The sequence below is a fragment of the Oxyura jamaicensis genome, chromosome 17 (assembly GCF_011077185.1).
Source record: "Oxyura jamaicensis isolate SHBP4307 breed ruddy duck chromosome 17, BPBGC_Ojam_1.0, whole genome shotgun sequence".
Taxonomy (NCBI): domain Eukaryota; kingdom Metazoa; phylum Chordata; class Aves; order Anseriformes; family Anatidae; genus Oxyura; species Oxyura jamaicensis.
The window spans coordinates 7,455,310-7,474,456 of NC_048909.1; the positions used below are offsets into that span (position 1 = coordinate 7,455,310).

Here is a 19,147-nt window from a genome sequence, read left to right on the forward strand (position 1 = left end):
AGGACACACAGGGGGCAGCATTGGATACAGGACACACAGGGGGCAGCGTTGGATATAGGACGCACAGGGGGGCAGAGTGAAATGTATGAGGAACCGCCTCCATTTTTCACTCCAGGCTGTGGGGATGCCTGGGCAGAGGAAGGAGAGGAGGAGGAGGATAGAGATGGAGGTACGTACGTCCAGGAAATCCTTCATGGCGGTGTCGAGCATCACCAGGTCTGTGAGGAAGGTGCCGAGATAGGGAATGGTGCCCTGCATCACGCCCTGGGGGACAGCAAGGGACAGCCAGGGTCAGCAGAGCCGAACCCAGCCCGGACAGCCACCAGGAAGGGGACATGGGAATGGCCGTGCCCCACTCACCATCTCTCGCTGCTGCTGCTGCCGCTTCTGAGCCCTCTTTGGGTTGATCTCCAAGGTGGCGAATTTGGACGTGCCCTCCTGGATGGTGGGGAGAGGTGGGGATCAGCGTGGGTGGGAAATCATGCCAAAAGAGGAGCTGAATTTCACACCCACTGTTACTGGTAGAATTTGCTCGTGGAGGGAAAGAGGAATGAGGGGAAAAGGAGGAAATCAAGGCTGAGCTTTTTCATGGCAAACAGGGAGGAGAGCCTTAGTGAATAGGAAAGGCTGCTCCCATTTCCAGCCCTCTGTATAAACAGCTCCTCAATGGGATGTTTTGTTCCCGTTTGTGTTTTGTGTGATCTCAGCCCCAATCTGCAGCGAGGCTGGAAAGCTGCGGGAAGGACGCTGGGGCTGCAGCCTTTCACAGACCCCACAGCCCAACCTTAAACCAACAGGCCTCCCGAGAGTGCTGCCCTTTGCACCAGGCTGTTCAAATGCAGCTGCCTCTGGGGAGAAGCTGTCATCTGGTACACAGGATCATATCCCACTGCTTATCTCTGCTGGCAAAATTGCTCTGAGTGCTTCAGGCAATGACGACTTTTGGGTGGAGAAGCAGAAAGCCCAGCCTGCTCCGAAACCCCTGCCTGCAGCCCCGGCAGTGCCACTAGGGCTGGCAGCTGGAGTAATGAGGAGATTTCTGCCAGCATCAGCCTAAGCTCTGTGTCAGACATACAGCGATGTGGGTGCCCGCTTCCCCGTACCTTAATGAGAAGCTCCCGGCTCAGGGAGTGGTTGTTCTCATCAGAGAAGATCTCTGAGAGCTCGTGGAAAGTGCGGAAGCTCTCCCTGCTCGGGGGAAACACAGGGAGAAGTCAGCAACGGTGCCACGCTTCCTCAGGCTCTCTTCTGCTCACCCAAATGACCCCAGCAAAGCTCACGGCTCCAGCAAGCCTTGCTGTCTGAGGTTATCCCAGGGTGTTTCGGATGGAAAGGAGAAGCAGGCAATGCTGCTTTTATTTCCTCCTTAAATCCCTGGGTTTGGAGCAAAGCCAGAGCTGCAGCGATCCCCTCCATGCATTAAAGAGCCGCAACACCAGCACAACCTCCCCTGAGACCTCCCAGCAGGAGCCCAGCAGGCGCTGCTCACCGCAGGACCTCGTCCCAGGTCTTCTTCAGCCGGTGAACAGCGTTGCACTGCAGAGCCGAGAGGATGGCTCGGAGGGAGGAGAAGTTCTTCAAGATGCGGCACTCCTGGGGACAGACAAGGGGACTTAGCGTTAAAAAGAGAGCCAAAGGACCTGCTGCAATTCATGGACTGCAAAATCCCAGCACTGGGCCAGGGCAGGAGGCAAGGATGGTGCTGTCCTACCCGAGCCACTTCGATCCACCTCTCCACCACCTTAGCCCTCTGCTGCGGCTTCAGTGTCCGGTCTCCGAGACACGTGGCGATGACGCAGTTGGCCACGCTATTGAACTGCGAGACCGTGGCACGGATGGTGGGCGCCAGGTGCTCTTTGCCTTTCTTGTCTCGCTGTGACCAGATGCAGCCCAGGCAGTGGTAAGGCACCACTTTCTTAAACAGCTCCTGGAAGGTAAGGGGATAGAGATGGGTCTCTATGGGAGAAGAGGCAGCTGGGAGCAAGGGAGCAGGCAGGCTTGTGCCCGGAGCAGCAGGTGGGCAGAGCACCACTTTTGAATGAGTACTCACAGCATCCATCAGCGTGAACTGTTCTGCCACCATCTCTGGGGAGAAGGAGAGGAAATCCGACTTCCCGTCCCCGACCCCGTTCTCCTCCACCAGCTGGAACGTGCAGCCGCCGTGGTCCACAGCTGCAAGAGACGGCGCGAAGCTGAGCACCGCAGCGTGGCCACCAGCACAGCACCACACCACACCCCGTGCCAGCCCCTGCTGACTCCCACATCCCACCTCAGCGCTCCTAATCTTGGTCTGCTCAGATAAACTAGGCTAGAAACAGAAACAGGCCCACAGAGAAGGACAGGCATTTTCACCTGGATACAAGTGTCCACGAAGGATTAAAGGCAGATTAGCTAATCCCTTTAGAAATACCACCTCTAGTTCAGTTGGATTAGCTTCCCGGTGTGTCTCCATGTAAACCCAGGCAGTGCTTACAGTGGTTTAGCCACCTGGGAAGACCTGAGGCTCCAGAGACCCTCGATGCTAACCAGTACCGCTCTCCCCACAGCCCCAAACACCCCCATGAACAGGGAACCACCATCCCACCTTCCGCTTCGGCCTCGCTCTGCTCCTGCTGCTGGAACTGGGCCAGCAGGATGCGGGCTCGGCGCTCCAGGTCCGAGCCGGGGATGTTGTGGCGCACATAGGAGATGAGCTGCTTGAGGCAGGCGAAGTCCGGGGGCTTGCGGAAGTCCTCTGAGTACTGGTCCAGCCAGGCGCCCAGGATGGAGGAGATGGTGCTGCGGGGAGGGGAACACAGGCAGGCCTGAGTGAGAATCGGGTGCCACGAGGTACCCGTGTGCACCCATGGGCTCGTGGGACAACACACGCCCTTCACGCAAGAACCACAGAGCCACCACCAGAGCCCCCTGTCTCTGGGTGACCCACACCGTGGTCAGACTTACTTCTTCAGCTCCATCCTCTCATCCACAACGTGCCTGGCGTGGTCCCCGTTCGCCTGTACGTGGAGCTTGCCATACCTGGCGGGGCACAGCAAGGAGACAGTGAGGGTCCTGCACTCAGCTCTGCCTCTTCTCCCTCCACATCACCCCCAGCTCTGCTGGGGGCCAGGATGAGCATCTCCTCCCCAGCCCACTCCAAAACCTTTGTGCTGATGGGGCCGGGAGAAGCCCATCAGACCTCCAGTGCGTGGCAGATGCTGCTGAAGCTCTCCTGGCCGAAGGGGCTCAGGCACCAGCCACCCCCAGCTGCATTTCGGGGCACGGGGCAGCCTCACCTGTTGAGCAGCAGGTCCAGCACTTGCTTGGTGGTGGCGAAGGCCCGGTACGTGCACAAGAAGATGGTGACGTAGGTGGAGTCATTGCCCTTGAAGGCCGAGACCAGGTACTCCACCAGCTTCTCCAAGGTCCCAGCTTTTATCGTCCGCACCTTACACGTCTCGTAGAGGTTTAAGGCTGACTCGTTCTCAAACTGCCGGGACAGGAGCACAAGTCAGTGGGCTGGATGAAGCAGACACATGCCAGTGTGACGTGGTCCCACCAGCCCAGCAAGCGCTGTTTGGGTCTTGGCTGGGAGCGGGGACCCTTGCGGTGCCTGGGACCCCACCGATGGGGCTTGAAGAGAGGGAAGCCTCAGGGTTGCTGAAATCCAGATGCAAATCAGGGTTGCCCCATTTTGCAAAATGAGGCTTCAGATTGTTTCCCTCGCTCCTCATCCCATGGGGCAGAGTACAGTGTGTGCTCCCAGGCCCCTCCCCCAAATAAATACATGGTTTAGGGATAAAAGGAGCCTCCAGAACAGGAGCATCCAGGGGCACAAGAAGAGGGCAGGACATGGGCTGGTATTGACCCTGCCAAGCCCCCACATCAGGTCACCATGTCTGGCAGGGAAATCAGAAAATATCTCCTGGAGCGATGCTGGCGAAGCCCCCACTTACCCCCAGCCACCGCTGCCCTTTGTTGGCCGTGTGATGGAGCTGCACCTTCCGGAGCGATATGCTGTAGATCACACCATCCTCCAGCTCTTCTCCGATCTCCTGCGTGGAGCTCTGCACGAGACAACACGATACACCATGAGATAAGCAGGTTAACAGGTGGCAGAGATGCTCTCATGAGCCCGTTTGGGGTGTCCTGGCAAGGCAAAGCCATTTTTATTCATCTGCTCACAAGCCCAAAGCTGGCAGCACCAGCCCTTTGGGGGAGCTGGACCCAGAGCATGCACCCAGGCAGAGCCAAGGCTCCATGTCCTAGTGCCTCAGCTGCCTTACTCCCTGTGGCCTTAAGGGACGTAAGGTGACATTGCTGCTGGCTCTGGACGTAATCTTGGTAATCTGCCCCGAGCACCTCAAGCACTCGCAAGCCTTTTTGCACCATGGATAGCAAATAATGACCGTGAAACCAAACCAGCCGTGAGCTCCAGGCAGCGTTGGCCATGCACACTGGGCAGAAACTCAAGAGGGAAGCTCAAATCTGGGGGAAAAACCCATGGAGCAGCAGTGGGGTGGCCTCGGGGACAAACGGACAGGTTGCTTCACCCCCGGGTCACATCCTGACCCAGCCACAAGCTCTTGTTCTGCTCTGGGGATGCAGGGACCCCCTCAGATTCAGCCCAGCCCTCTCCCCACCATGCTCTGCTGAATCAGCACCTCTCCTAAGCGGATTTCTGCAGATCCCTCTGCACACTGCGGGGATCTCCTTCCCTCCCGAGCAGGAGGAGGTGACCACACGCTGGGGCACAGCACGCTGCTGGCTCACGGCTTTCCCTGCAGCCTGCAGGGCATGAAACCCCCTGTCCCAAACTGCTCCCCACGGACACAAGAGCCACAGTTCCAGATGATGCTGCACATCTCAGGAGATGCTGAGCAGAAAGCACCAAGCAAAACCTGAGCCGACAGATCCAAGCCTGCTCTAACCTGCTCCTCACCGCTGTCCTTTATCATCACAGCAGCGATCGCTGTGTTATTACCGCCCTGTGCTCACGTCAAACGCTTGTTATTAGCGAGGAATTAAGGCAGAGAATCACAGCCAGCTCAGAGAGCAAGGGGAAAACTTTAAAGAGCCTCTTACTCACGGCTGTAATGAATGAGGACAGAGAATCCCTCAGGACAGGGTTATTGGACATCTTCCTCACTTGCTACTGAACCTGCTCTTCTCACTTCACGCCAAGGCGTTTGGCTTGCTGAAGCTCAGAGGTGCCACGAGGCTCCTAACTGCGTTGTGAACACACGAACTCATCCAACTGACCCTGGCAGCACCCACACAGACAGACAGAAATCCTGGACGCCTGCATCCATCGTCCTCTGTTCTCTGGGATAAGTTACAGCATAAATGTGCTTTCAGGTATAGACAGGCCTGAATTTCAAGAGCGAAACGCACTCACCCACCAGCAAGCTGTGCCCTGAGCCTTCCTCCACATCTCCCTCATCTCAGCAAGACCCTGAGCTGCTGAGAGCCCTCCCAGAGCGGCCACCTGTGCCATCGGACATTCAGCCTTGGTGCAGGGAGACAAAGCCACCGGGGTGCCCAGGTGCTCTCCTCCACAAGGTGAGAGCAGTGAGGTGCTCCTGGGCCAGGTGAGCTGCTCCCGACCCCACAAGCTGCTTTGCCTTAGCAGAGAACCAGGGGGACTGGCACAACCCCAAGAGAGCGCCGCTGACACCGCTGCAACCCCGCGTCCACATCAGGCACTTGGAGCAATCCCACACCAACCCAACTCGATCCCATGCCAACCAGGTCATCTGTCTTCCACCTGTGGAAGCTGTTTCCAACATACAGACAGAAAAGCTTTGGAAACTTCCCAGTTTGGGATGGAGGAAAGCTCTGGCTCCAGCAGGACCAGACCCCCGTACAGCCTAACTCCAAAGAGAGATTTGGCTAGGCAGTTATAAACTCCAGGCACAAAGAGCCATCCAAAACCAGATGCTGGTTGAGATGCAATTAAATTAATAAAGAAATCAAATCATACGAGAGGACAAAATGTCCCGGGATCAATGCATGAATCATTGGCAGCTGCTGTGCAACCCCAGTGGAAACTCTTGCCACAACTGCAAGGGTTTCCACTCTTGTATTTCATGTCACGTGCAGAGGGTGCACCTAATTTTAATGTGCGTAGAAGCAAATTTCGTTTCCTTCCTATATTTAAGACTGTCAGATTCATTCATTTTCTGTCCTGCTGACTTGTGCGATGTCCCCCGAAGTTCCCCCTTTGCAAACCACACGCACAGTACGCTGCTTCCGAGCGGTTTCCAGCTAGGCTCATGCCAAGAGCCGGGCGAGCTGCTACACTGGTACATTTTAAAATTTGGTTATTTATATTCTGCGTGAGCTTCCTCTTTCCTCCTGCTCTTTCTCCCAGATGCTGATTGCGCATTCGGCACATGCTCGTTAAGAACTAACGGAGCAAAAAGCAGCGGCAGGACACAGCCGGGGAAGCCCCACCTCGGCACCTGCTCCAAACCCACGTCTCTCCCTTTGCACATGGGGAGATGAGAGACCGGAGGCAGAGCCCAGAACCCCCAGCCTTGGCTTAGTTATGGGATGGGCACCGACAGCTCTGAAATCCTGCCTGGCACTCGCACCAGCTCCCACCAGGACTTCCAGCAAGTCAACCAAAGAGAAACATCCCCAGAACGGTCTCAAAAGAGCTCTGACAGACAACGTGGGTAAATAGCGCTGCTGCAGCTGCTGCTTGGCTGCTGGAGGTTTCCAGCTCGGAAAGCAGAAGGAGACGTGAGTCAGGCCTCAGTGGCACAACCACGGCCCAGCACCCACGAGCAAAGCCTCCCTCACCACCACCTTAACCTGAATAACCGAGGAGAGGTGCGGGCGAACAGCCCCTTCCACTCACTGCGCTGACTTGGTAGCAGAGATGTGGCCAACACGCCCAGGCAGCGCTTCAAATGGTCCCACCAAAATTCAGCAAAGCTTTTCTGTGACAGCACTAACTTGGAGCATGCTGATGACTACAGCCTTTGCACCTTCCACCAAGCTCGTAGGGAAGGAACTCAGCATCCCAGAAAACGGGATAGAAAGCATTTCAAGAAAATGGGCATAAAAAAAAAAAAAAGGGGAAGACATCAAACCCAACCACAGGCCCCCAGGTTCTCCCGCCCAGCACGCAGTCCTGCTCCTGCTCGGATGGGGGCACGGGAGAACCCCTCGCGTGTTGAACCGGGGGGAATCGGACGCACAATTCTGCGAGAGTCGGAGGCTTTTGCAAAAAGCAGCCGTAAGTGAACTCGGCAGGAGTTCATCCCCTGAAATATGAAACTGGAGGCCGCGCCAGATGGCTTGCCTGGTTTCAGAGACCGCCTCTTGGAGCCGCGGATAGCCCTGGGCTGCGTGAGCAGTAGGGAGCTCCGGACCTGAGTTCAAAGCCTTGGTGACTACACCAGGGAGGAATTCCTGCTCCGTGCAATCAACTCTTCCACTCCCGGGCGCATGTTCTGGTACACAGCACGGCGCTGAACCCCACGTCTTCACACGGAGGTTTAATAACGAGCTCTAGGATTGAGCCAAGGTTCATAAGCAAGCCTGGAAGAAGGCTGCAGTGTGAGGGACAAGGCACAGGGCAGCAGAGAACTTGTGTTTTTCCCTTCTCATCAGCTGAACGGGGAAAAATGCAAAATCCCGACAGCAAGGAAAATATTAGCTGGGAAACTGCATTCTAGAAAGTATTTGAGATAAGTCACAAAGGTGGGTTTAGTAAGACAGGAGCGCAGCACAGGATTAACTGTGAGCATGACAACATTCCTGCACATCACACACAATTAGCCAACAATTACCAGGTCTTCAGAGCACTGGTCCCACGTGCCCCTGGCTTACTGCATTGGCCTCCAAAGACACAAAATAATGAACTGTTAGTGGAAAAAGGTATTAATTTCAGCACACACAGAAGAGACAAGACCGCTTAAAGTGCTTTCACTGATGCTCCCTGAACAACAGCTGGTTTAAAGATCAAGCTGTTGGTGTTACTCCGCTCCCTTTCAGCTGGGCAACGCAAAATGTGTGTTCTGCAGGCGGTACAACGGGTTTGGGCTTTGCAGTCTCCAGTCCCTTCTCACAATAACTCCTTCCCACTGGCAATGGGAAATCGGCCCTTCCAGAAACGAAAGAAACCAAGGACCACGTCCTCCACAGTTTACACGAGCCCCAAGTTCACTTTTGTTTCACCCTCTGGAGCAGATCCCGAACCCATGCAACACACGGCGGTAACTTTGGGGCCTCTTATGTAAACGAAAATGCACGGCGTTATGTAAAAGGAAATTAGAAAAAAAATCCACCTTCATCTAGTGAAAGGAAAACAACTTCAGTTCTGTGAACCACAGATACAGACCGCAGAAGCAGAAGTGCCCTCTGTCCTGCTCATCCAAAATAAGCGCAGGCAGCACAACACCCTACAACACCCTGCCTCGCGGGGACTTCCAGGCAAAACCCCCCCGGGGATGATGTTCCTCCGGGGCTCTGCCGGTCAGGGGCAGCCCTTCTGCTCCACGGTTTCCTTTCCCCAGCTGTGCTCGGAAGGCTGCAGAGACCACCCGGAGACACTGCTGAACCTCCCTGCGCTCGGGGAAAGGAAAGGCGCCTGGTGCTGACGGTTACCCACAGCACGTGCTTTGGGTCAGCAGCCCCATCGAGGCCCGGAGCTCCCAAACACCGACCCAGCAGTGACCAAGCTGGGTGTCACGGCTGTCTCCAGCCAGCACTCCAGGTCGATCTCAGGCCGTTCTTCTCCCCCCGTGCCGTATCACATCGCTGCTGATGGAGCTTGCTTGAATCCCGGCTCCTGCCCCGCGCAGAGCGGCAGTGCTGGGGTGCTCAGCAGATGGACGTGTTTTCTTCTTCGGGTTTTCGACACTCTCCGCCTTCCTTCCTGCCTCCTCTGAGCCACTTCAGACCAGGAACGCTTCCAACAGCCCATGAAAAAATAATGACAGAGGGGGGAAACAGGAAAAGAATAGAAAAAGGGCCAGAAGCTAAACTTAAACCCGCTGTGAAAAGGGGGTGTTTTTGCCAGGATACCAGGACAGTGGCAACAGCTGAGGGCCTGTTCTCACCCATCAGCTGCTTGGCTCTGCAGCCGGGGCTCCCTGACACGTTCAGCTCCACTTCTGCTCTGCTTCAGGTGTTTGAGCAGGGGGAGCTGCAGACAGCACCTGCGGGGAGCAGCCAGGAGCCATGAATCCCCCTGGGCACCCCCAGGCAGAGACGGGTGGCGGTGGGGGCTTGTCACCCAGTGGGGACTTGTCACCCCCATCTGCCTCGCAGGAGGCTTTGGCACCTCTTCCATCAGGGCCTGCCCGAGGGCACTGTTTGAGACAGGGCAGGCCTGATCCTGCTGGCCGTGCCTGCGTCCGTAACCCAGCGTGGTTGGGGAGGATTTTCAAAGGCAGCCGTCTCCGCCCGCGCGGCTTAGGAAGAAGAGAAAGCAGCGGCTGCAGGATCTGGTACAAAGGCGTCTTGTGACTCGCACGCAGTGAGTCAGTGGCTGGAGCGGGGCTTAGGAGCTCAGCGCTTGGGTCCAGAAACGAGACAGAGCAGATACACTGGATTCCTCCCCCGTTTGCGTTTGTTTTGCTTTCAAAGAAAACTCTGAGCCTTCCCACACATCGAAACTTTTTCGCTCTTTTTATGGTCTGGAAATCAAGAGTCAGACCTGCAAAAATGCTGCATGCCCACTGCATCCCCACCAGCCTCCGAGGGCTGCAGGGGATCGGGCTTGCTCTGGGCACTCCCCCGGGAAAAGCGAGCTGCGTCTGCCACTGGCAATGCCAGAGACACCACAGGTGGCTGGCGGTGTAACTCCAGACCCTGTGTTCCTTACACCTTGGAGCACATCAAGACCACCAGCACGTCCAGGCAGCTGCATCCGAAGCAGAAACCCAGCCTAGGCTGCCCCCAGAGCAGGACTCTCCTCGCGCCTCCCACCCAGGGACGTGCCAGGAAGGGTTCCTTCCCTTCGCAGGCTGCTGAAGCGGAGCAGAAAACTGAGTGCAGCAGGTTTTGCTTCCTCTCTAAGTTCATGGAAAAAGGATCCGGCTGACACAGCAGTTCCAGCTCTTGCTCCACATTGCTTTGCTCTGCGTTCGTGATCACTTTGGCGTGCGTTTCTGCAGCATCCCTGCTCAGCACCAACGCCTACCCAGCCAGCCTTGCTTAGGAGGGACGCAGCTGGCCTGCGCCTGCAGAGCCACCGCTCCGCTACGAACTCGCCCTGAGCCCGGAGGGTAATTACTGGAAGTGAAACCAGAACCACGTGGCTGGTGACAACTGGTGTATAAAACATTAATGCCTATTGCTCTGTAAGAGTAAATAAAGATCAAGTGGTTCATGGTAAGTCATCTCGGCTCGGAACAAAGGTCTGTGTTTCACCGAGGTGGAACGGAGAAATCTGCAACATCACAGAAACAAGCTCCAAAACTGAAATGCCTTTTTTTGTGTACAGTAGCACCTGTAGGTCCCATGCAACATGATAGCCTTGTAACGCCTTGTTCAAATGTGAAGAAAAGAGGGTGTGTGTGTCCCAAGAAGACAGTTAAGCCTACCTGCTTTGCACTACCCTGTTGATTCCAATGCTGGAACGGGGCCCTTCGCGCCAAGCGTGCTACCTCTGCATCAGCAAGAACCGCAGCGTGTCAGCAAAGGGGAAGCGCCTGGGTCGGCATTGGAGCTGACAGACCTTGCAGCTCACTGGGATCCTCACTGCTGAGTTTTCAATTATGTCTTAATGCCTGTTAACCAGGGTATTTCTGACTGCAGGACCAGCACGGGACACAGATTTATTTGTCGTTGCAATTCCAGGCAAACACTTTGTCCCTTGCATGCATCAGCATTTTCAAGCTAGCGAGTTCCAAAAAGTCTTTACATTCCCAGAAACACAAAGCCTTCAATAAATATTCTCCTGCTCTCAGCTTGCAGCCTATGTGCCAGTCTAGCCAGCCAAAAATTTAATTTTAAGCGGCATCAATTGCCCTAAAACCAGCTTCTTTGGCCAAATCACCCCTTGCCCCCACCACGTGGGTGACCTGCACCAAGGAAGCTCACACCTGGGGCTGGAGTTTTGCGCATGCCGTTCCCGAGCAGCCTAGATAACCTGTATATAGCTGCCTGTGCACTCACTTATTGGCTGTGGCTTGCAATGAGGGAAAAAAAAAAAAGAAGGAAAAAAAAAAAAAGTAGTCTTATCTTTCTGTCATCTCAAAGGTGCAGATTGGGGTGGACAAACTGGAGGCTGTCCAAAACCCGCAGCTGTCTGGCTGCCGTCTGGCTTGTGGTAACTGCGCTGCAACCCCTTGCTTCAATTTGAGCGAGGTTCATTTCGATTCAGCTCAGACACATCCTTCACGTAGATAAGCTGCACCAAAATAAGCCCTTGTGAAGTGAATGTGTCCACCCATGTGTTTACACTGGCCTACGTTGACTTACATTCGCTCCACCGAAGCTGGTGTGATCCAAGCGTGGGCAGGACTGACAAGCCCAGAATGCCCCTGCCCCGAAATCCTGGAGGAAGAGGATGCCTGGGAGGGGGGGGGAGGCTCCCGCTGCCCCCAGCCCCACAGCAGGGCAGGCTTGGGCACTCTCCCAGCCCGGCTCAATGTCACCACTGTGCTCCCGGGGCCGCAGAGGGGCTTGCGGTGCCAGTGGCGCAGGGACGGCCTCGGCGGATGGCTCGCTCTTTGTGCGTGCGTCCGTGGCGGGGTGACCCAGTAAACAGCTGAAGCAGAGAAAACGCACGAACAATCCAGGGCAGGGAGGCAGCAGCGAGGGGCTGCTGGCAAAAGGAATAAAAGCGAGCCTTTGTTTGCTGGCCGTGCCCCTCACACCCGACTCCCACCCCAGCCGGCATGACGTCGGGTGCCTCCATTTGCTGCGGAGCTGCGGGCTGACCCCGGCTGGTCCCAGCCTCCTCCTGCCACCCACAGCCCCCGCCACATCCCAGCTGGGGGCTTCTGGCCACCCCTTTGCTCCAGGAAGGGCTGGCATGGGGCTGAGCAGGGGACATTTTGCCCTCGGATGGCTCCCTGCCACCTCTTCCCCTCCCTGCGGCGGCTTTGCTGCCTGTGGGAAGCTGGAAGAGGGAAGAGCAAGCGCTTTTGCCTTGTAATCAAGAAAATCTCAGCTTCAGAGCATTACTTAACTAGGTGTCAACGAGGCAGTAGGTGCTATATAAGCAGGTACAGAGGCAGGAGTCAACAAGCCGACACCTGGGGGGCCTGCAGTCAGGATGCTAAGTCAACTAAGTTGGTCTGATTTCCACAGCTGAAGCAACTGAGAGTTTAATTTTAATTGGCACCTTTGGAGGGAAAACAACTGGAAAGAAAAAAAAACTAGCTGTTGTCAAGTGCCTGAACATGCACTCCGGGAGCCCAAGCAGCGAGGCTTGGACCCGAGCCCTGCCCCGGGAGCTGGGTGTGCCGGATCCTGCACATCCAGAGAGGCTGTGGCAGGAGAAAGGCGGGTGTCCGGGGTGGGATGAGACTCCCCCAGCCCCAATTCCCTCCCCATTTACTAGGACCCTTGTCCCCACACCTGTAAATGCGGCTCCTGCAGCTGACCCTGTCTGAGCATCAGCCAGAGAGGGACCTGCAGCAGCCAGTGTTACCCAAAATGGGGGGTGCCAGGGAGAGAGCAGGCAGATTCAAACGGGGTTACTCCACTTTCCCATCTACCTTTCAATTTACAGGCAGTCGTTCCCTCACAACACAGAACTTTTATTGTGGCAAGCTTACACTGAAGCTTTGCTGTGCCACTTGCAGCACTGGGCGAGCCAGTATGGGCCTAGCTGGGCTTGTCTGCTGTCCTGGGCTGGACAGATGCCTGGCACCAGGGCCGAGCATCCCCATGGCTTGCCCTCTGCTTCAAAATGATTTTTTGGGACAAACCCAACCAAAAAGTTGACTCACAAAATGACAGTGGGACTGCGTCAGTACAAAGTGGGTGGCAGCGCCCGCATTCCTGCCCCAGCTCCTTTCACGTGACATTGCCTGGACTAAGATGGGTCATCAAGCCTCGAGCCTTCCCCTCCTCTTAGAGACAACTTTTGCAGGGGAATGTGCTGAAATATGTGAAAATGAGGACTGGGAGAGAGGGGCTTTGTGGGGTGCCACCCCAACGAAGCAGCCGAGGGAAGGAGCGCTTTGTTGTGACGCCCACAGCGCGCCACGGCTGTGCTCTGAGTCACTGCCGAGCATGAGCTGCGAGGGAGCCCAGCCCGGGCTGTCCCAGCACCAGCACCCACTGCAGCTCCGGGATGGGATCTTGCAGCCTCTGTCATCCAGAAAATCAGAAATCCCAGCGAGACGGCCACCAGCAGCCTTGAGCAGCGTGCTGTGCCCTGCCCAGTGTGGCTGCTGGATGGTTTCCTGAGCCGAGGCCAGACTCAGAGCAACCCAAGCCCAGCACACATCATTTCACAACCAAAACACCAACCTCAGAGGTGAGGGCTCTCAGCTTTTGGGTCTCCATGGAGACATGACCACTGCAAAGAGCAGGGAAACGCTGTGGTTTTGCTCCCTGACATGAAGAGCAGCTCTGGTAAGACTGGTAGCCAGCCCTTTAAAACCAGGTCTCCTCACAAGTCCTCGGCTCAGCTGCTGTTTGTTAAAGTGTGGTTAGCAGAAAGAAAAGCCACACTAAAAATAATGCCTCAGCATTCCAGATTAAGTTGCCTCTGATGACTTTCCTCTCCAATCTGTGCTGTTTGCAAGTCAAAACAACTTTTGTATTATTTTTTCCCCCTTTGCTGCCAGTTCTGAGGACGCAGCCTGCTGTCTGGCAACTGGAGCCACCTACATCCCACCTCCACAGCGCCCAGTGCCCGGGGACACGGCATGCGGGGCTGGGGGACGCCTCACCCCATCCCATAGCAAGGCTCATCGACATACCGATGGTGGAATGGAAGCAAACTCACTGCTGCCGAGCTATGTGAGATAAACGGGCCACACGCATGCCTCTGCAGTGCTTCATCCCCACCGGTGTTTCACTGTCACGTAACTACCAGCCATCAGGTGCGCTAAACTCTCGCTGGTTATCTAATAAAAATGTGGTGCCATGTAGGAACCTGTACCAACGCAGCCCTAGCTGTCAGCTTTAGGGATTGTTTGCATGTCATAAACACAAACCAAACCAAAGGCATGGAGAGGAGCAGCGGTGCTGGGCGCTGCAGCCACCACTTCATCGCACCGAGGGAGAACGGCATGAGCTCGCTGCCAAGACTCGGGAAGGACTTCTCTCCTGCCTCCAGGAGAGCTGCTGCCAGGTGTTATGGGAACAAAAGGCCACTCCACAAGAGCCCTTCTGCAAACACAGCATTACACGTGTGAGCACAGCCACTTCAGCGTTGGCCAGCTGCAGCACACTGAGCCGGCTCACCGGGCAGCGCCCGCTCCCTGCCCCTCGCTTATCGGGCCCCGAGCCGATCCCCAGGGAGTGGCTGGGCTCACTTGTGCCAGAGCTGAGGGCTCCCTAATGGCTCAGGAGCAAAGTCCAGGCACATCGGTATTGCAGAGGGTGCTGTATGAGCTGGATGGGCTCTGGGGGTCAGGGCTGCACCATGCCGTCGGTCCCTGTGCTGGGACAGGAATGAGAAACTCTGACAATTTAAGGAGCCAAACTACTCGGTTCTTATTCCACCACCCACAGCTCTTCCAGGCTTGTACAGAGGCTACGATATAGTTTCAGCACGATGCTCAACCAGTTTCTCTCGGGCACCAAGCACCTCCTCATACAAGCATTCATGCCAGGCTCATCTTTCAGTGCAGAGATGCAGAGTGAAAGTCCCGCAGGCCTTCAACGGGCAACACACATTTTGGGTAGGCCAAGGATGCTGCCCTTGTGTCTAACCCAGCACTGTGCACAGGAAGAGCATGGGATAAACAAATTGATGTATGGAAGGCCTCCCCCCCAGCTGCAGCATGCTCCCTTGCCTGCCACAACCAGCCTTGTGTCCAAATCCTGCTCCTTGGCTACTGCTTTCTCCCCCCCCCACCTTGCTGGGTCTGTGGGAGATAGAGAAATATTTGAATACTGAAACAGCCCTGCTGCAAGTATGCATCCAACTAAAAGGAACGCGACTGCTTGAAAAACAGTCACTCAGGCAGCTCTGGAGATAAGAGTGCTAGAGAAAGCACAAGCAGGGGATGCCCAGCCTCTACATGTGGTCTGCAGTGACCTAAATAAGCTCTCTGCTCCTTCAATTACATGTCCCTCGGGGGATGCAGCGGCCGGCAATTAGAGAGGCAGAAAGGGTGATGGAGAAGCCACTCATGGTGAAGTCAGGCCTATGGCCAGACCAACTCACACGGCCCTGAAAACAGGCTGTGCTCTGGCCTGAAACGTTGGGTGGTTGCTGCCAACCTCCCCAGCACCAAAGCAGAGGAGCTGAGCAAGTGAGACATCCCTGCAGCTCAGCAGGCCTTTTGCTCTTTTCCTGCAAAATCTGAGCTCATTCCACCCCCAAACCTGGGCACAGGGGAGCACAGAAACTCTCCAAGCTTGCATTTAGTTCTCCCTGCCTGGTAATCCCACACCAGCAGCTAGGACATAAAGGGCCGTAGCAGAGTGATAGCGTGATCTGGGGCGCCTTGGAGGGCCAAGTGAGGACCCTGGGGGCCAGGTGGGGCCGAACAAGATTTCGGCCAGGGCTGCCAATCCAGCACTAAAGCCTCAGTGAGATCCCAGTACCGGAGGGTTTCCTACCCCTATGGAAACAGGGCATGGCAGCCCCTGAGTAACACGATCCTTATACAAACACATCTTGGAACCTCTCCCCAGCTTCTAATGATATCAAATAATAACCAAAAATCCCTCCCACCTCCGTTCTTCCCTTCCTGCAGCAGCCACCAACAATCAGCATCTCAGCTTGCTCCCAGCCTCGCTGCCGCCTCCAAACCCTTCTGGAAGCGAGCCACAAGGCAGGTCCCCATGCGAGAAGTACCAGCAGATGATGTTCATCTCGCAGATTGCAAGGGGCATATCAGGTTGTGCCTCAGGGAGGAGAAGAGGCTGGGAGAAAAGGATCTTCTTCCACAGGCACCACTGGAAGCTAAAAGAAAATGGCTTTTAAGAGAGATCTTCACCTCTCCTTCCCGGCTACAAAGCACAAGCACTGACCTCCGAGGCATCTGGGCTGAGCAATTCAAGTCTTTGAGGATGTGTTTAGCAACTGAAAGTCTCCTAATTGTTCAGAAAACAAATAGAGCCAAAATAGCAACAATACAAGCTTTTTCAATATGTGTCAGCCCTCACCATTTGTCTGGAGGTTCAGTGATGCCAGTCTCATGAAAGTTTCAGTCTGTGTCATCTGCAGTTGTGTTTATAGCACGCATCTCCAGCGAGGAGCAGGAGGAGAACCACCAAATAAATTTGCAGCATGACACTCACCAACTTAGGCTGAATTAGAACCGAAAAGGATGAAGCAAAAGGTGTGCAAAGCAGCTTGGCCAGTCCCTCGCTAGAGGGGCTCGGTATAAACTTTCCATTCCCCACAGTTAAAATCAGCAGGAGGACACTTGGCAGCACGTGGCCGCGAGCCCTCGAACGGCCACCTCGGCACGGTGCCTGGGAGATCGATACCGTTGCTTGGGATACAGGCAAAGGGCTCTGCCACTGACAGCCATCCTCAGGGGCTCAGCAGAAAACAGGATCCGTGTTCCCTACCACCTGCTGAGCAGCTTTCCAAGGATCCTCTCTATTCCCCTGGGACCAGGCGATGGGCCCCCAGCAGCTGGTACTTCCCCGAGCCCAGCTCCATGCCAGTGCAGGGCAGAGGGGGGGGCACAGCCCTGGGTTCCCACCACGGGGCAACAACTGGAGCTCAGCAAAACAGCGATGGTCTACGGGGGGGGGGGGGGGGGGGGGTAACCAAATAATCCGCCTTCTCCTCCCAGGGTGTATCTCGCAAGGAAACCTTACCCGAGGATTACAACCACACCAGGCTGCTGCCAGCACAGTTGTCGCAGCAACTCTGCTTTCTCTGCCTTTTGGTGTGCTTTCCCTGGTTGTGCAGCGTAACGACAGCGAGCAAAACCCTCTCCACATGGCGCAGAGAACACCACGGAGCCCTCACCCGGGAGCACAAGGAGATTAGCGGCTCTCCGAGCTGCTTGAGAGGCAGCGGGTCACCGAACCCCGCTCTGGGCTGTGCCTTTTCTCGCCACCACTCGCATGGAGGAAGGAGGAATTTGTCAGCAAGTTCCTCGGGACCGGGAGGAAAGCCCAGGCGCTGGGATGCCAGCACTGCTCTGCCCGTTACGCAGCACGGAGCCATGTTACAGCCCAGAGGGGAAACCTGGGCAGCAAGGACAGCAGAGGGGGGCTGGAGGATGCTCACCTCTTTCTGCCACGCTGGGGCCACGTAAAGCCACTCTCAGCCCCCAAAACTTTGCTTTCACAGCCTCCATCCCCCACGATCCAGCCAAACCCCTCCCGAGGTCCAAGGTCTCATCCCATGGGGCAGTTTTCCCGGGGGGGGCAGAAGCACAACAAGTCACATTCCACCCCCCCCCCCCACACACACTTCTGCCCCCTCCCCGCTCCTCTCGCTCCCCCTGCCAAAAGCGCGGCCCTGCAGCCTCCCGGAGCGCGGCGGGCCGGAAAGGCTGGACTTCCTGCCAGACATAACACGAACCAGATGATGTGCGCCGAACAATGTCAGCACGCCCACCCCCAGGAGAGAGGAGCGGGGGGGGGGGGAGAAGCAAAGCAAGCTGGATGGTGTTTTCGTGAACTCTCCGCAGAGCTGACCGCCAGGCCGGAGGAGAGCTGGTACGGCCAGAGCCTGTGCTAATCCTGTCCCCGGCTGAGCAGGACTTTGCAGCGCAGGTTATGGGATGGATCCTTCGGAGCAGGGAGTAGGAGCCATCGCCGCCGAAGCGCTGGCTCCCTTCCCCGGATATCTGCACAGTAACGCGGAGGTTTCAGCGGTGATCCCCCCCCAGCCGCCCCCCTCCAGCGGGAAGCAGCCAGAGCCACGAAGCACATCTGCAGCTGGCTCTAAATCCCAGCAAAGCCAGGCTCCTGACCCTCGCTGATTTAACCCCTGTGCCGCCAGCCTTCGGGGCTCCTGTGAAAGCACCACCTCTGAACGCCAAAACCTTCCTCCAGCTGAGCTGCTCCTAACACGCCGCTTACTCAGAATCAATGACATTCCCGGCGTGCAGAAGGCGATCATCCATTACGAAGAAAAAAGGCAGAGCTCTGACTCAGATGATTCTGGGTGCCTCTGCCTCCACCTCCACGCACAGCTGCCATCAACAAACCGGTCGGGCTGAGACCTCCAGGGGACCGGCTCTGAAGCGCCCAGGGTCGAATCCGAAGCAGCACAAATATTTTGCATCCTCCAGCAAGGTCCTCCCGGTGCCCATAACCTTCCCAGAGGACACTTATGGGGTTTGGACGAGCCTGAAGCCCTTATGAGCAGCTCAGATCCGAGCAGTTTCTAGCCTCCAGCAGCCAGAGGGGGGGATCAAACAAGTTATTAGGAGCCCCCACTTTTAGTGGTCTGCCCCCTTGCCCTGGTAGCTCAGAGGGAGCTCTGCTTCCTCCAGCAGAGCCCAGTCTGGCTGCCTGCCCCTCGATGGCGCAGGGACAGAGCGCAGAGACGAGCGGGGGCACCCAGCTATTAAACAATATAAAGAAATAAAACAGGCTGCCCCCAGCTGTCCCCATACCTAACCCCGGCTTTTCCCATCCTGCCAACGAGCCCCAAGCCACAAAGGGGCGAGCACCAGGGCTCCGCTCCCAGCGGGCTGCACCCCCCCCCCCAAAACTCATCGCACCCCCCAAAACCCCGCCCGCCTCTTCTCTCACCTCCAGCGGCGGCAGGTCGGGGTCGAGCTGGGTGAAGCTGTGCAGCACCACGGGGCTGCTCTCGCCGGCCACCTCCAGCCTCACGCCGCCCCAAAGGCTCCGCGCCCGCCGGCAGCCCTCGAACATCTTCTCGGGGGCGGGCGCGGCGGCGGCATGGTGCCGGCGGCTCACCATGGGCACCGCATCCCCGGCCAGCCCCGGGCTAAATGGGGAGTGGGGCAGGGTTCCCCGACCCTGACCCTAACCCCTAACCCTAACGGGCTACGGGGGCGCGGGGGAGCGGCGGAGCAGCCCGCTGGCAGCGCGGAGCCGAGCGCTGGTTTCCTCCCCCAAAGCCTCCGCC

General features: G+C 56.6%; 1 protein-coding gene across 3 annotated transcripts in view; it reads right to left on the reverse strand.

Moving 5' to 3' along the window:
• Positions 1 to 19,147, reverse strand: part of RALGDS (ral guanine nucleotide dissociation stimulator) — a 37,396-nt gene that overhangs the window by 4,184 nt on the left and 14,065 nt on the right. For 2 of the 3 annotated variants that reach the window (XM_035341759.1, XM_035341755.1), the window contains exons 1-11: positions 18,805 to 19,127; positions 3,936 to 4,046; positions 3,276 to 3,469; positions 2,944 to 3,018; positions 2,585 to 2,778; positions 2,051 to 2,172; positions 1,712 to 1,927; positions 1,490 to 1,593; positions 1,104 to 1,188; positions 361 to 438; positions 178 to 264 (exon numbers count right to left, since the gene is read on the reverse strand). In XM_035341759.1, the coding sequence (XP_035197650.1) occupies positions 178 to 264; positions 361 to 438; positions 1,104 to 1,188; positions 1,490 to 1,593; positions 1,712 to 1,927; positions 2,051 to 2,172; positions 2,585 to 2,778; positions 2,944 to 3,018; positions 3,276 to 3,469; positions 3,936 to 4,046; positions 18,805 to 18,978 (1,440 nt within the window). In that variant the 5' untranslated portion in view covers positions 18,979 to 19,127. Of the gene's footprint in view, positions 1 to 177; positions 265 to 360; positions 439 to 1,103; positions 1,189 to 1,489; positions 1,594 to 1,711; positions 1,928 to 2,050; positions 2,173 to 2,584; positions 2,779 to 2,943; positions 3,019 to 3,275; positions 3,470 to 3,935; positions 4,047 to 18,804; positions 19,128 to 19,147 lie in introns of those variants that run through there. The other variant, XM_035341758.1, reaches the window with a different exon arrangement.